The sequence below is a fragment of the Nerophis ophidion genome, linkage group LG01, assembly GCF_033978795.1.
Source record: "Nerophis ophidion isolate RoL-2023_Sa linkage group LG01, RoL_Noph_v1.0, whole genome shotgun sequence".
NCBI lineage: Eukaryota > Metazoa > Chordata > Actinopteri > Syngnathiformes > Syngnathidae > Nerophis > Nerophis ophidion.
The window spans coordinates 34,864,745-34,881,956 of record NC_084611.1 but is presented as its reverse complement, the minus strand read 5'-3'; the positions used below and the strand labels follow the sequence as shown (position 1 = coordinate 34,881,956).

Below are 17,212 nucleotides of genomic sequence, written 5' to 3'. Positions count from 1 at the left end.
TACTCATTAAAGTGTTAGAAAATAAATTCAAACTTTTTTTACTGTTTACTTTTAACACAATAATCTTGAGATCAACTTCAGATCCATCCGTCATCTATAAGTTTTATTGTTGTTTGTTTTTGTTTGTTCATTTTAGACCCGTCTTTAAAAAAACAGCTCAGTTTTTTATATGGCAAACAAAAAATATGCAACATTTTCCCCCAGAAATATCTCAAAGTGGAAAATTTAACGGGACGTAGTTGGAGCCTTGAATAGGTCTATAATTCATAATGACATTGATTGGCATTGCATGGCAGCTTAGTGTTATTAGAGTAAACATTGCAACATTTTCTTGTTACATTTCACCCGTTTGCTCCTACTTTTCACGTTTTAAAAATGTTTCAATCGTATTTTTAAAATGTGCCGTGGGGCCGTTAAAAAATTACCTGTGGGCCGCAAATGGCCCCCAGGCTGCACTTTGGACACCCCTGTTTTACATGAATATACAATGCATGGTCCCCAAACTACCAGCGTCCAAAATCCGGCTCACGGGAAGTCCAAAGTAAAAAACAAAACCAAAAAAAATTATTATTATGTTTTTAATTAGAATTGTTTTAAATCTGTCCTTTCTAATCAATTTTCTACCGCCTGTTACTCCATACTTGCAAACCCTCCTGATTTTCCTAGGAGACTCCCGAATTTCAGTGCCCCTCCCGAAAATCTCCCAGGGCAACTATTCTCCCGAAATGTTCCCTATTTCCGCTCGGACAACAATATTGGGGGCGTGCCTTAAAGACAGGTTGTCCTCTACAACCTGTCGTCACTTCCGCTTTCCCTCCATACAAACAGCGTGCTGTTGTAGCCTCTATATACGTCCCTAACACACACACACAAGTGAATGCAAGGCATACTTGGTCAACAGCCATACAGGTCACACTAAGGGTGGCCGTATAAACAACTTTAACACTGTTACAAATATGCGCCACACTGTGAACCCACACCAAACAAGAATGACAAACACATTTCGGGAGAACATCTGCTCCGTAACACAACAAAAACACAACATAACAAATACCCAGAACCCCTTGCAGCCCTAACTCTTCCCGGACACTACAATATACACCCCCGCTACCACCAAACCCCCCTCCCCATCTCCCAAATTCGGAGGTCTCAAGGTTGGCAAGTATGCCCGGGGGATCCCGAGGCGTTCCCAGGTCAGCCGGGAGACAAAGTCTTCCCAATGTGTCCTGGGTCTTCCCCGTGGCCTCCTACCGGTCAGACGTGCCTTAAACACCTCCCAAGGGAGGAGTTCGGGTGGCATCCTGACTAGATGCCCGAACCACCTCTTCTGGCTCCTCTCCGTGTGGAGGAGCAGCGGCTTTATTTTGAGCTCCTCCCGGATGACAGAGCTTCTCACCCTATCTCTAATCAAATCAATTAATCAATATTTATTTAAATAGCCCTAAATCACAAGTGTCTCAAAGGGCTGCACAAGCCACAACGACATCCCCGGTTTGGCGCCCACATTAGGGCAAGGAAAAATTCACAACCCAGGGGGATGTCGATAAAAATGAGAAACCGAGAGACCGGATGCAATGGACGTCGATTGGGTCTGACATAATATTGTGATAGTCCAGTCCATAGTGGATCTAACATAATAGTCAGAGTCCAGTCCGTACTGGGACCAGCAGGAGACCATCCCGAGTGGAGACGGGTCAGCAGCGCAGAGATGTCCCCAACCGATGCACAGGCGAGTGGTCCACCCCGGGTCCTGACTCTGGACAGCCAGCACTAAAAAATTCAAACACTTTTATGTTGAAATACTGAACAGGTGTTTATTAGGATAAGGTAAACATCTGTTCAGTATTTTAACATAAAAGTGTTGGATTGAGAGGCATCAAAAGCCACAAAATGCAGCGGGTGCATCAGACCCACAAACGCTGGCTGAGTAACAACAATATGAACGTTGCACAAGGGTTAATGGCTCTATTTTTTCCATCGACTTCCAAATGCAGTTTATGTTATTTTAGGCATGTGCTTACTAACAACAGAGGTCATTCATAAATATTGTTTTTATATTTACTGTGCTGCTCATTCAGCTGTTCACAAAATTAAAAATACTATTAAAATTTATTTTTGTTTATTTCATTAAGGATCCCCATTAGTCTACACCGCAATGGAGACGATTTTTCCTGGGGTCCAGGCAAAAACATCACAAAATCACAAAACAAAAGATTACAAAGCAGTACAACATAATCAAATAATTAAATGTTGTGATACAAAAATAGCAAAGAACAAAGAACCAAAAAAAATTATAATAACTTCGAGTTTACATAATAATGTTATACCAAAGATAAATACAGCAATATAAAAATAGATATGCATATATTTGCAAAAATAAAACAAAGAACCAATGGCCTAAAATATACTCATTAGTGTACCAAAGACAAACAATAAGTGACGAAAAAGTACCATCCATCCATTTTTTACTGCTTGTCCCATAATCAACAAAATAGTCAATAGTCAATAAAAACAGTAAGGACATTAGGTACAATCTAGAATAATCTCTTTCAGCAATACTTCTCCTCTTAGTCTATTCTTAAAACCCAATATGCTGGCGATTGATAGCAGATATTGTGGAAGTCGATTCCAGTAAGTCATTGCCCTATACCAGGGATGTCAAACGTACGGCCCGCAGGGCCTGATCCGCCGAACAGGTGTTATCCGGCCCGCGGGATGAGTTTGCTAAGTATACAAATTAACCTGAAATTTTTGAATGAAAGAAACAGCTCTTCTACATGTGTCTACTAGATGTTGCAATAGCACATCTTTGTATCTCTGTAGATCAGGGGTCGGCAACCCGCGGCTCCGGAGCAGTATGCGGCTCTTGGATCACTTTGATGTGGCTCAGCTGCATACTTGCCGAATCCCCCATTTTACCGGGAGGTTTTCCAAATTTCATTGCCTTTCCCAGAAGTCTCCCAAGGATAACATTCTGAGATTTTCACCCAGCCAACAATATTGAGACCATGCCGTGATGGCAATGCCTTAAACGTCCTCTCGACCATGTTGTACTGTCCGCTTTAATACTTTGCTATCTGAGTGCCGGCCGGCCACATCTAGTGTGCAGCTGCTGACTCAACGCATAAGTGACTGCAAGGCATAGTTGTTTAACAGCCATACAAGTTACACTGAGGGTTGTGATATCAACAACTTTAGCACTCTTACTAATATGCGCCACACTGTGAGCCCACACCAAACAAGAATGACAAACACATTTCGGGAGAACACCCACACTGTAACACATTATAAACGCAACATAAAAAATACCCAGAATCCCATGCATCCCTGACTATTCCTGGCTCCATTATACACCCCCGCTACCCCCCTAGCAAGCAACAGCTGAGAATACAGATATGAAGGTTTATGGTATGTATAGATGTTTTTTTAAATATAGAATCAAACTACACGTTAGTCTTTCACTAACTTTCATCCATAACAATTCATGATGCATGATCTCAATGCCGGTCCTAAATGAGCAATAGAGAGCTAGTCTGGCAGCTCTGTTTTGGGTAAGATGGATTTTATTTAGTTCTTGTTTAGATGCATTAGACCAGATTGCTGGGCAGTAGTCAATATGTGACAATACAAAGGATTGTATTACTTGCTCAGTAGTTGTGGTAGTTAAAAAAATAGGCACTTCTTCTTATGATTGAAATGCTTCTGCTCATTTTTATTTTTATGGTATTAATGTGAGTGGCCCAAGATAGTCTTTCATCTTTCCATCCATCCATCCATTTTCTACCGCTTATTCCCTTTGGGGTTTGCGGGGGGCGCTGGTCCCTATCTCAGCTACAATCGGGTGGAAGGCGGTGTACACCCTGGACAAGTAGCCACCTCATCGCAGGGCCAACACAGATAGACAGACAACATTCACACTCACATTCAATTGTTGTCCATTTAAAAGAGAAGAAAGGCAAAGTGCCAAAAAAAGAACAAAAACACAAATTAACCTTGTTTGTGTATTAAAAAACACTTAACATAACAACAATGAAAACAAACAACAAAACACAAAATCTAACTTCCTCAAAAAGAAAAGCATTTTGTGATGATGTTTAAACAGCTCCAAATTGTTTAAGTGACTATTGATAAACTCTTGGCAGTTCTAGCACTCTATTAGACTCAATGTGTAGAATTGTATCTTTGATTAATTATTAAAATGTTGGCTATTTACTAGATTGTATGTTTAATATTATGATACCTCTGCATTGGGGCTTGTCTGTCTCTGTGTATGCATGCGGTCCGCGTTTGTTATAGTGCCTTTTTTAAGGCATTGCAAATTGACGCTGCTTTAAAACTTGAATTGATGTAGACAAAGTTTAGTTGGTTGACTTTGGCTAAAATGATCGTTAAATTTCACACAACTTAATCTCAAACTTGCTAGCTAGCAGGCAAGGCATAGGCCAACAGTCTTACAGAGGTTGAGACCGCATCCTCCCTCCAAATGTCCGACATCACGTCTCCGCTTTAAATGCTAGCGTATCACAGAAGTACAGCCATTAAAAAAAAGGTCGGCTTTGCAAAATGAGCAAGGTATTCATGTTTTTAAACAAGAAAAGGAGGTAACATCCTCAAACTTTACATGTTATCACTGGCATTGTTTTTGCGAGTGGCGATGCGGACCACTTCCGCCCAGAAAAACACGAGTGATGACGTCACAACTTTTTTCACAAATATGATTGTCGGTGACACATTTTATGGTCGACAATGTCGACTAATCGTTGCAGCCTAACACTTATGGTCCACGCTCGAACATTTGCTTAGAGCTGCCAAATTTCACAGTTTGAGCCTGACAGTCACGCAATTTAACTCTTTCTCATGCTCCACGCCACAATTGACGTTTCTCACGGTTATATTCCCCATTCACTACTCTAAAAAAATTTCATAATTATAAACTTTGGTTTTCGCAGTTTCAATCATCAGTAACACTGATAGACTGATATCAATCAATTGGTTATTTCGATCAATCAATCAGTGTTACTGATTGATTGATATCAATCAATCAGTAACACTGATTGATTGATCGAAATAACCAATCCCCTCTGCCTACATTTAACCATCCACAGAAGACACTACGCAATTTAAACCAATCAAAAACAACGTAAGGCGGGTCTTGGCGTCTCTCTTTCACACACCTCAGCTGTACGTTGTTTCTGTTAGGTTTAAATTGCGTGGTGTCTTTTGTGGTTGGTTAAATGTAGACACACCTCAGATACGCACACCCAGATTGTATTTTACGCATGCACTTCTGAATTACACGCTCACCAATCTGGATGCGCTCGCTCAAAACATACATGGTAGAAGTGTCGCAATAGTGTGAGTACACTGCAAAAATTCAGTGTTCAAAAACAAATACAAAAATTAGGGGTATTTTATTTGAACTAAGCAAAATTATCTGCCAATAGAACAAGAAAATTTGGCTTGTCAAGACTTTCCAAAACAAGTAAAATTAGCTAAACACAATGAACCCAAAAATACATTCTCACTAATAATCTAATAATTAACAAGTGCACTTTTATTGGTAGAAAAAAAAAAGAGACCTTTTTGCTCATCCATCCATCCATTTTCTACCGGTTGTCCCTTTTGGGGTTGCGGGGGGTGCTGGAGCCTATCTGAGCTGCATTTGGGCGGAAGGTGGGATACACCTTCGACAAGTCACCACCTCATCACAGGACCTTTTTGCTCAATATGTTGAAAAAATATTCTTAAATTAAGTAAATGCTAGTGCCATTATCTTGACATAATGATATGTGCTCAACACCATAACATTTTTTTTTCATGCTTGAAGTAAGAAATTATTACTTTAAAAAAGTATTTTTATACCTGTGAGTGTTGATGACACAGCTTTGCATCAGTTGATATTCTAGTTTCAAGCATGTTTTACTCAATATAGGTCATAAAATCTCACCAACAAGCTGTAATATCTTACTGAGATAAACAACTGAATAATATGTTCCAATGTCAAACTGTCCATAATAAAATATTTATTCATTGTACAGGCAACAGTGTCTCCTGTACAATAATTGTTATTTCCCAAAGATTGCTAATATACTGACATGTTGCGGTGGGGGCGTGGCTAGTAGTGCGATAAGGCGTGGCCCGGTCGGATCAATATAACGTCATCTTGTAATTGGGCAAGACACTTTACCCACCTGCTCCCAGTGCCATCCACACTGGTTTACATGTAACTTAGATATTGGGTTTCACTATGTAAAGCGCTTTGAGTCACTAGATAAAAAGCGCTATATAAATATAATACACTTCAGTTCACACACTAAACCCTCTTCCACCGTGCTGCCCATGTGTGTATTTATATGTGTATATATATATATATATATATATATATATATATATATATATATATATATATATATATATATATGTATATATATATATGTATATATATATGTATGTATATTATAGTGTAGTACTAACAATTACAGTAGTTTTATAAAGTAATATAATAACATTATACCTTGGAGAGCAGACTTCTATAAGACTCAGCGAGCAAGGTTAATGTCCATTTTGTACATTATGCACACAACATTGGTGACTTCTCCATATGTCCAACAGAACAAAAGGAATTGTCTGGCCTAGGAATGAGTTTAGTTCAAATCTTACATTTTTATTACAACTCTAACATTTTTGCAGCAAATTCCTAAATACACGGGGCTGTTTTTCTGAAATGTGTCATTCTGACAAAATAAATCAACCAAAAAACAAATAGAAGGTGCTGGTTTTAAAATTGAGAATAATAGTACAACGCCTGCCAGAAATAAAAATAGATTTTGTCCACTTGGCACATTTTTTATTTTAATAAATCTTAAAATTATACGGTACAAGCCAATATTTAAAACACGATCAGTGAAGCTTAAGAAGCACAAAAGATGCAAAATACAGCATTGGGTTTTTGAAAAATGTACTTAGTTATTTAAGAACAAATTACTTGGTCAAAAGATTTCAGTGTTTGTGCTTTTGAAGCACATTTGCACTAATGAGAACATTTCCAATTTTCTCTGGACAGATATCTTGCTTCTCTGACTCTTGTTTGGCGGCCGTGCACCTGAGTGCAAGCACATGGCGTCCTGACTTGATGTCATGGGCAACCCACCAAGATTGTACATGTTTTTCTATGAACACTAATGATGCGAACTCTAGTCGGTTTGTGGGCTGACATGAGATCAGTGTGGTTGTTTACAGGACATTGATTGTCACAGCGGTCAAGTCCGATCCACAAGAACTAAATACGCTCTCTTATTTCCTGGTCGTCATCTTTGCTGTGTCTGCAATCAGCTGACAGTCGCCAACTCAAAGCAATGTCTGTTTTTAAGTTGATGAAATAACATTTTGTCTTATTGGGGGCGTTAAGGAGTCAGGCATGTGAGGGAGGCTTCCTTCAAACCTGCCAACCTGACAATGTGGTCAGTTTTGTCATGATTTCATACTTTGTCTCTACATTAGGTTAAGGGTGGCTGCGAGCTATTGACTTACGCCGGCCATGTCTGTGTGCTCAGCATTGGAGCTCAGAGCCCGCCCTGTCAGTCAACACAACATAGCTCGGTGTACTATAATGCTACATGACACACTTCAACTATCACTACACAATGACTCGAGACTCAATAACTAGGAACGCTTCATTAGCTAAACCTGCACAATCCAATGAGCACTATGCACTGCAAAAACTGAAATCTAAGTAAGATTAAATATCTCAAATAAGGGTGATATTCGCTTATTTTCTGTCTGATAAGATAATTCTGCTCACTAAACAGATTTTATGTTAGAGTGTAGTACTTGGTTTAAGGGTTTTGGTCCTAAATGATCTCAGTAAGATATTACAGCTTGTTGCTGAGGTTTTATGACCTATATTAAGTGAAACATGCTTGAAAGTAGAATATCAACTGTTGCAAAGCTGTGTCATCAACACTCAGAAGTATAAAACTACTTTTTTTAAGTAATAATTTCTTATTTCAAGCATGAAAAAAAATCATGACTTTGACACAATTGTGTGTCATATTAAAATAGATGACAGCCAAATGGACTTTGCTGTTTTATTTTCAATGAAACAAGAGAAAATACTTCATTGATCCCTGGGGGAAATTCAGCCCCCAGGGAGTTCACTTGTTATTAGTGAGAATATACTTATTTTAAGGTATTTTTGGGTTCATTGAGGTTAGCTAATTTTACTTGTTTAGGAAAGTCTTGACATGCCAAATTGTCTTGTTCTACTGGCAGATAATTTTGTTTAGTTCAAATAAAATACCCCTACTTTATGTATTTTTTTTCTTGTTTGTGAACACTGACTTTTTGCAGTGTGGATGTAACGTTATCCAAATCTCACGGAACGACATCATCACAGTAGAAAAGTCCACAAAACAATATCATTGTGGTGAAGTGAAGTCAATTATATTTATATTGTGCTTTTTCTCTACTAATTCAAAGTGCTTTGCTTTGCTTTTGCATTCAGTACATGAAAATCAGATGTTTTGCGTGTACTCATCAGCTTTCACCATGGAAACAATCATTAACTGCACATTTGTGTTGTCTTGCTCCTACCTGTGGCGTTTTGCTATGTTTTCAAACATGCATCATACATATACCACTTTTTATGGGCATCTCAGTAGGAGTCCTGCGGTTCATCTACAACAGAACCCACTTTCGAAGGTGCGCTCATGGAAGACGCTAACAAAGCGTTCCTAGTTATTGAGTCTCTAATCATTGTCTAGCGATAGTGGAAGTGTGCGAGCGTGCGCTGGAATGTTCCACGCGCAAAAAAATGCAGATTGCAAGAAGTTTTTGTCATATACCGTATATTTCGGATAATAAGTCGCAGGTTTTTTCATAGTTTGGCCGGGGGTGCGACTTATCCTCTGGAGTGACTTCTGTGTGGAAAATATTACCACATTACCGTAAAATATCGAATAATATTGCAACTTTTGAAGTGAAGTGAAGTGAATTATATTTATATAGCGCTTTTCTCTAATGACTCAAAGCGCTTTACATAGTGACACCCAATATCTAAGTTACATTTAAACCAGTGTGGGTGGCACTGGGAGCAGGTGGGTAAAGTGTCTTGCCCAAGGACACAACGGCAGTGACTAGGATGGCGTAAGCGGGAATCGAACCTGCAACCCTCAAATTGCTGGCACGGCCACTCTACCAACCGAGCTATACCGCCTTTTCTGGATGTCTTGGATGGATCGACAAAGCATGGGCTTCAGTGACAACCGAAACCACCCTGTCTGGATTCAGAAAGGTTGGAATAATTGGAACAGCAACTGATGATGACTGACGTAAGCGACGTACCGGTAGAAGAGGAAGTGGCGCATTGTCTACCTTTGGAGTTGGCAGAGTTGTTTAGAAGCGACACCTACTCAATGGCCTAGTGGTTAGAGTGTCCGCCCTGAGATCAGTATGTTGTGAGTTCAAACCCCGGCTGAATCATACCAAAACTATAAAAATGGGACCCATTACCTTTCTGCTTGGCATTCAGCATCAAGGGTGGAATTGGGGGTTAAATCACCAAAAATGATTCCCGAGCGTGGCACCGCTGCTGCCCACTGCCCCCCTCACCTCCCAGGGAGTGATCAAGGTGATAGGTCAAATGCCGAGGACACATTTCATCACACCTAGTGTGTGTGTGACAATCATTGGTACTTTAACTTTAAACTCAAAGATTTCGTCGGATTTAGTGATTAGGAGTGACAGATCGTTTGGTGAATGGATAGCATGTTCTATATGTTATAGTTATTTGAATTATTCTTACCATAATATGTTATGTTAACATACCAGGCACATTCTCAGTTGCGTCATATAACGTAAATTTATTCAGCCTGTTGTTCACTATTCTTTATTTACTTTAAATTGCCTTTCAAATGTCTATTCTTGATGTTGGATTTTATCAAATAAATTTTCCCAAAAAATGTGACTTATACTCTAGTGCGACATATATATGTTTATTTCCTTCTTTATTATGCAATTTCGGCCGGTGCGATTTATACTCCGGAGCGATTTATAATCCGAAAAATACGGTAAGAGCTATATTAAAAATATATTTTATATGAAAAAACAAACATCATAAAAAAAAAAACAGCAGACACCAAAACACATCAATTCAATTTGTTTTATTCGGCCTCTTAAGTCATCCAAATTGCTAAATAGACCATATGTCAATTATTTTTCATTTTTGACAGTCCATATGTGTTGACAACGCAATCGCCTCCTTTCGCACAGTCATTTCTGCAGCAGCTGCTTGTTTGCACGTCCTTCATAGACGTGCTAAATATAGACGGTAAACAGCGGCTGCAGAACAGTTTCAGCTTTTATCGATCAAAGCATGTGCTAAATACTGTTTTCTCCTCCGAGTATAGCAAGTGTTCTGATAATCCACATATATTCTGCATAGTCATGAAGACAGACAGGCTAAAAGGATTGCGTTCCTTATTTTGCTCGTTTAAGAGACGCAATCAGCTGCTCACAAGTTTACTAGATAATGTTTGCATGTGCTATCAAGTTTGCACGTGTTTTAATACACATTATTACATTTAGTAGATCAGGCCCTCAATGTACACACACACACAGACACAAACACACACATGCATGGACTCACTAAAACCATTAACAAACCCTGAAGTACACACCAACCAACTCATGATTTAACTATCCATCCATCCATTTTCTGCCGCTTATTCCCTTTTGGGGTCGCGGGGGGCGCTGGCGCCTATATCAGCTACAATCGGGTGATAGGCGGGGTCCACCCTGGACAAGTCGCCACCTAACACTACTTAATTGGGAATCAATTTTAATGTTAATTACGACTGATCAATTTGACCTCAAAGTACAGATCTGTTGAGTGAAAAGTTACATTTTTTGCAGGTAGTTAGTTAGTCAGTTAGTTACATTAGTTAGCTTGCTGCAAAAACTTCAAATTCAATTCCCAGTCAACTTTTTAGAAGGACGGCGCATGAGTCCATTCTGTCTGTCTCTGTCCATCCTGTCCGTCCGTCCGTCCGTCTATCTATCTATCTATCCATCTATCTATCTATCTATCTATCTATCTATCTATCTATCTATCTATCTATCTATATATCTATCTATCTATCTATCTATCTATCTATCTATCTATTTACCTATCTATCTATCTATCTATCTATCTATCTATCTATCTATCTATCTATCTATCTATCTATCTATCTATCTATCTATCCATCTATCTATCTATCTATCTATCTATCTATCTATCCATCTATCCACCCGTCCATCATGTCCATGTGCTGTATGACAAAGCTTTTCCACTGCATTTTCTCATTGCAGGCAGGAGCACGTGGCGACACTGTACCAAAACATCAGTATGAATGAGCCCAGACTTATTCCACAGCTGGAGAAAGTTCTCCTCTGCTTCACTAAGGAGATCAAGCAGCAGAACTCTGAGATGGAGAACCTAGCATTGGCCATCAGGCGGTAGGTGACAGACTTGTAGTGCACTTGGGTTGTGTTTGGACATTAAAAAGGGCACAAACTTCGTGTGCTTCATGCTTGGTGTCGTGTTTCAGTGCGCAGGACCAAGCCTCCATGCAGCTCAGCGAGATGGAGGAGGAAATGGACCAACGCATACATGCTGCTGAGAGGAAAACACGAGCCCAGGTAAGGTGCTAAAAAAAAACACCTGCAAAATCACTATGTTTAAAATTGTGTGTAGCAAAAGTCTTAATTAAAAAAAAATCTTCATTTTGAAAAGAAAAAAAACATGATGTTACAAGAAAAAAACTGAAAGTACAAGATGTTTGTAATATTTTTGACAATGTGAGGTTGTATGCGTCTTAGGAAGCAGTAAGCAGTTAGTTAACGCTTCCCTTCTGTCGAACAAAAACAAACAAACTGGGATTTTAAGCGCACATTTCCTTTAAGCGCATACTTGGTTTCCTTGGTATTTCATCAAGACTTTAGTCCAGGAAAAGTATGTAATTTATTGAAAATAACTCACTCACTACCACTACACCCTCAAAATGAAGTAAAACTGGGTCAAGATATGTAATCTCTTGACATTGGGACACCACTTGCTCTGTCACTACATTGTTCAGGCACGTAAGCAATTACATAGTCACGTTTGCACATTTGTCCCACATAAAGTTGTACCAACACCAATATTATGGTACCAAAATATATATTGTTATGTATTTCAATAGTTTTGGATACTTTTCAAAGTAAAGGGTACCACAAAAAATTTCATTATTGGCCTAATTTTAACAGAAAATCTTATGATATAGAGCAAAATTAGAAGATTGGAATTAAGATTAAAAGGCATCAAACACATTACTTTTTCTTATTGCACTCAAAGAACAGTTCACAATTATTTTACATATTACATACAGCCTGCTATAATCTAGGATTAGGTTAAAATAGAATATAAAGCTTTAGTGACATTGTATTAAATGTTTCATCATTTGTGCTTTCCACTTTGAGTCAGTCTTTATTTGGAGAAATACAATCATTAGTAAATACCGAAAACAATAGGGCTAATTGTACACATATAAGCAGGTAAAACACATTGTTAAAGATGAAACAGAAATTAAATAGTGGGAATTTGTCAAGAAATTCAGTCAATTCACTTGCATTCATTTACGAAACAAGGGCGTTTTGGACTGCACTATTGATTTTCAACAAGCCGACTAGCTGTTCTAATATCTATGTATCTATCTATCTATAAGCTGTTAACTATATAACCTGTCACTTTTTAAACTCCCTGTGCAGATCTGAATATTTGTTTTGTTTACCTAAGTTTGAAGCAATGATGCTAATGCTGTATTGACACATTTGGCGAGGCGTGTTTTGAAGTGTTTGCAGTGCGGCACTTCCAAGTTTAAAGCGTCACGTTTTGAAGCCCAAATAAATTAATAAATAAATGGGTTGTACTTTTATAGCGCTTTTCTACCTTCAGGGTACTCAAAGCGCTTTAACACTACTTCCACATTTACCCATTCAAACACACATTCACTCACTGATGGAGGGAGCTGCCATTCAAGGCTCTAACCAGCACCCATCAGGAGCAAGGGTGAAGTGTCTTGCTCAGGACACAACGGACGTGACGAGGTTGGTACTAGGTGGGGATTGAACCAGGGACCCTTCGGGTTGCGCACGGCCACTCTTCCACTGCGCCACGCCGTCCCTTTGTATTGCACTTCACGCACCCTCTTTATTAACCAGTAGAATTGCTCTATCTGTTTGTGTGCGCTTAATGTGTGCGTTTTGACATATATGCAGATGATAAATAGCTACCAGTATTTTCCAAAGGCAGTGGTATTTAATTGATTAGTGACGTGGTACTTTATTAATAGCGATGTACCCTACAAGCCTCTAGTCCCACTATTGCACAACAAACTGGGCAACAATGGAGTTAATGACTGATAGTTAGTTTTTTTTAATCATTCGTCATGCTTCGTTTGATGAATAAACGAAGAACTACATTGAAGAAGCCGCCATCTACAACTAGTATCTCTTGTGATTTTTTTTTTATGTATGTAACATAAATGTTTTCACATTCGCAAGCTTTTAGTAAGTATTTTAGCTTAATGTTAGCTATCGTGGCTAGCTGGTTAACATTACAAACTTACGTTAGAAACTAACATGTAATACAATATATCATTTATGCAGAAACTGGTGAATTTTCTCTGGCCCTACATGATAGAGTCAGCATCTGAAAACCCTCACTCTCAAGGGCTAGATTCACACCCCCTACCCCTCGTTATGCCCACTACCCCTACATGCGAAGAGTCATTTTGTACACCACCACCCTCACGGGACTGGCCCATAGTAATTCATATTATTAGACAAAAACTCAGCATTTTCTGATGAGAAAAGGTTGTAATTCACAAAAATAAATTTGTAATTTTAAGAGAAAAAGTTGTAATGCGAATCTATTTTACAAAAATTAAATTGTAAAATTACAAAAACAAAATCCCACATTTTTTAAAAAATGTCTTCATTTCAATATGAAATAGTTTCTTCATTTTGAAAATAAAAAAATTTTTATGAAAAAAAAATTATATTACAAGAATGAAATATTTTATTTAAAAAAAAAAGTGAAAATTGATCCGAAATAAGGTTGTAATATTATGATAAACATTTTCATAATTTGTTCAAAACATTTTTTTTTACATTGAATGAAGACAAGTTTTAATTTTACAAGACAAAAATGTAATTTATGAGAAAAAAAATGATGAAAAAAATATTGTAATCTTTAAATCTAAGCATTGTATTTTTTTTAGGAAAAAGAATAATACTTTTAGGGGTGTTAACTTAGTCATAAGATTATCAGAAACATTTAAAATGTTTCAGGTTTATGGCAAATATGTTGTAGTTTTATTAGAAAAAAATCTGAATTTTACTAGAAAAAAATTTATATCTTTTGAGGCAAAAAAAATTTGGGGAAATTACAAAAGCACAATGTATTTGATATAAAAGACAAAGTTGTAACACTAAGAAAAAAACAATGTGAGCGAGTTAAAGAGTTTTGACTTTCATATGGGGTAATAAAACTACGCTCCAAAGCTTTTGCAAATCTATTTCTAGCAGACAACAAAATAAAAGATACCGAATACTTAAAGTAGACAGTGACAACCAAATATTTAGTTGAAACACAGCCGCATTAGCAGGTAATGTTTCACAGTGAACTTTAATGCCAATCTTCCCAGTATGACATAAAGTGTGTCTTATCGCTGCACAACCTTATGTAAGAGAGCCACATTGGCTCAGTAGCCACTGTTTACTTTGTCACATACCAAATAGGACACCAATCATCTGTGCTCTCCCACACTTTACAGTGAGCACTTACAGTGAGACTTTACTTTTAGACTTAATGATCAATAGCCCAGCAGGCTCCGACCATCGTGTCAAATTTAGCATTTGTCAAGGTAGTCGTGTCTTAGAGGCAATCATATCAAAACAAATATCCTGAAAGATCCTGTAATATCAACAATATTTCAATAAATGATGCTTTTTTTCTGTCCTCGTGTAGGAGAAGAAGCGAGCGGAGGACGACCTCAACGATTTGAGAAGAGGTTATGAAACTGAAGTGTGTGAGCTCCAGTGTAAGATCCAGAGGATGCAAATGGTAACCATAATTAACGCTGTCTTTTTTTTACTTGAATATATCAACTCCATATTTGTTTATTAAGATTAGGTCTGGGATAGCATGTGTCATCAGTGGTTAGCATTTGTGCCTAGCAAGAGAACCGTATTTTCCGCACTATAAGGCGCACCTAAAAACATAAAATGTTCTCAACAGCTGACAGTGCGCCCTGTAATCCGGTGTGCCTTATATATGGACCAATATTGAGCCACAACAGGTCTCACAACTACGGTAAGCAGCCGCCGATTTCATTTTTCCCCGTAGGAGAAGAAGCTCGCGGTGCATGCTAGGATATATGACTGCGCCAAGTCGTGCCGTTTCATTTCCATTTGTGTGTTTATGTAAAGACCCCAAAATGGCTCCCATTGAGAGACATGATTTCAGGAAAGCAGGAATTGTCACTGAACAGCTAGACAACAGCAGCGACACTGACTCCATTAAAGGCCTACTGAAACCCACTACTACCGACCACGCAGTCTGATAGTTTATACATCAATGATGAAATATTAACATTGCAACACATGCCATTCCGGCCTTTTTAGTTTACTAAATTGCAATTTTAAATTTCCCGCGAAGTGCCGTGTTGAAAACGTCGCGGTATGATGACACGTATGATGACACGTGCGTTTGACGTCTTGGGTTGTAGCGGACATTATTTTCCAGCCCAATCCAAGCTATAAGTAGTCTGCTTTAATCGCATAATTAGACAGTATTCTGGACATCTGTGTTGCTGAATCTTTTGCAATTTGTTCAATTAATAATGGAGAAGTCAAAGTAGAAAGATGGAGGTGGGAAGCTTTTAGCCTTTGGCCACAAAAACACCGGTGTTTCCTTGTTTAAAATTCCCGAAGATGAAGCTTTACTATGGATCAGAGCGGTCAAGCGAACATGGATCCCGACTACATGTCAACCGGCAGTTTTCGATGAGAAAAATGTGGTAGTAAGTCGCCTCTTACCGGAGACATCAGCGGAGCTTCCGTCCTACTGCAGCCGCCGTGACTTCCCTCAGAGACTCTGGCGTCAACACACCCGTGGCCACAACCCTCCGACTTTCAGGTACTATTTAATCTCACTAAAACACTAGCAACACAATAGGCAGATAAGGAATTTTCCAAAATTATCCTAGTAAATGTGTCTAATAACATCTGAATCGCTCCCACTGCAATCGCCTTTTTTAAAAAACTTTTTATTTATTTATTTTTATTTTTTTCTAGTCATTTACTCTAAATTTCCTCATCCACGAATCTTTCATCCTTGCTCAAATTAATGGGGAAATTGTCGCTTTCTCGGTCCGAATAGCTCTAGCTGCTGCTGGCTATGATTGTAAAAAATGTGAGGATGTGAGGAGCCTTACAACCCGTGACGTCAAGCGCACATCGTCTGCTACTTCCGGTAAAGGCAAGGCTTTTTTATTAGGGACCAAAAGTTGCGAACTTTATCGTCGATGTTTTTTACTAAATCCTTTCAGCAAAAATATGGCAATATCGCGAAATGATCAAGTATAACACATAGAAAGGACCTGCTATCCCCGTTTAAATAAGAAAATGTCATTTAAGTAGGCCTTTAACGACGTCTCGAAATAGTGCAAAGCAATAACAAATTACTCAACGTTGCTCAAACGTTAATGTCACACAACACAACACACAAAATAAACACGTAAAGCTCACTTTATTAAGTTGTATCTCATCCACGAATCCCTCGAATTCTTCTTCTTCAGTGTCCGAATTAAACATGCCACAAGAGGTCTCGCAACTACGGTAATCAGCCGTCTACCTTATTTTGGTAAGCAGCCGCCTACCTTATTTTCCCTCGTAGAAGAAGAAGCGCGCGGTGCATGCTGTGATATATGACTGCTGGAAGCGGGCCAATTTTAAACTCAAGGCGATCAGTCACACAGTAGAACACAGGAATAGAGCAGCAGCGAGAGATTAACATTAACCGCAGCGACATAACTCGTTTAATGACGACTTAGACGAGACGGAGCCTGGCATTTTGGATGCCGTATTTGCCCAACTGTTTGATTCAAACACTGAAGAAGAAGAATTTGAG

The 17,212-nt window shown here is 38.5% G+C and overlaps 1 protein-coding gene across 1 annotated transcript in view; it reads left to right on the top strand.

Moving 5' to 3' along the window:
* The window catches only part of rasef (RAS and EF-hand domain containing), a 58,360-nt gene that overhangs the window by 18,560 nt on the left and 22,588 nt on the right, over positions 1 to 17,212 (top strand). The window contains exons 3-5 of the mRNA XM_061901310.1: positions 11,350 to 11,496; positions 11,589 to 11,679; positions 15,050 to 15,145. Coding sequence (XP_061757294.1) covers positions 11,350 to 11,496; positions 11,589 to 11,679; positions 15,050 to 15,145 — 334 coding nt within the window. The remainder of the gene's footprint in view (positions 1 to 11,349; positions 11,497 to 11,588; positions 11,680 to 15,049; positions 15,146 to 17,212) is intronic.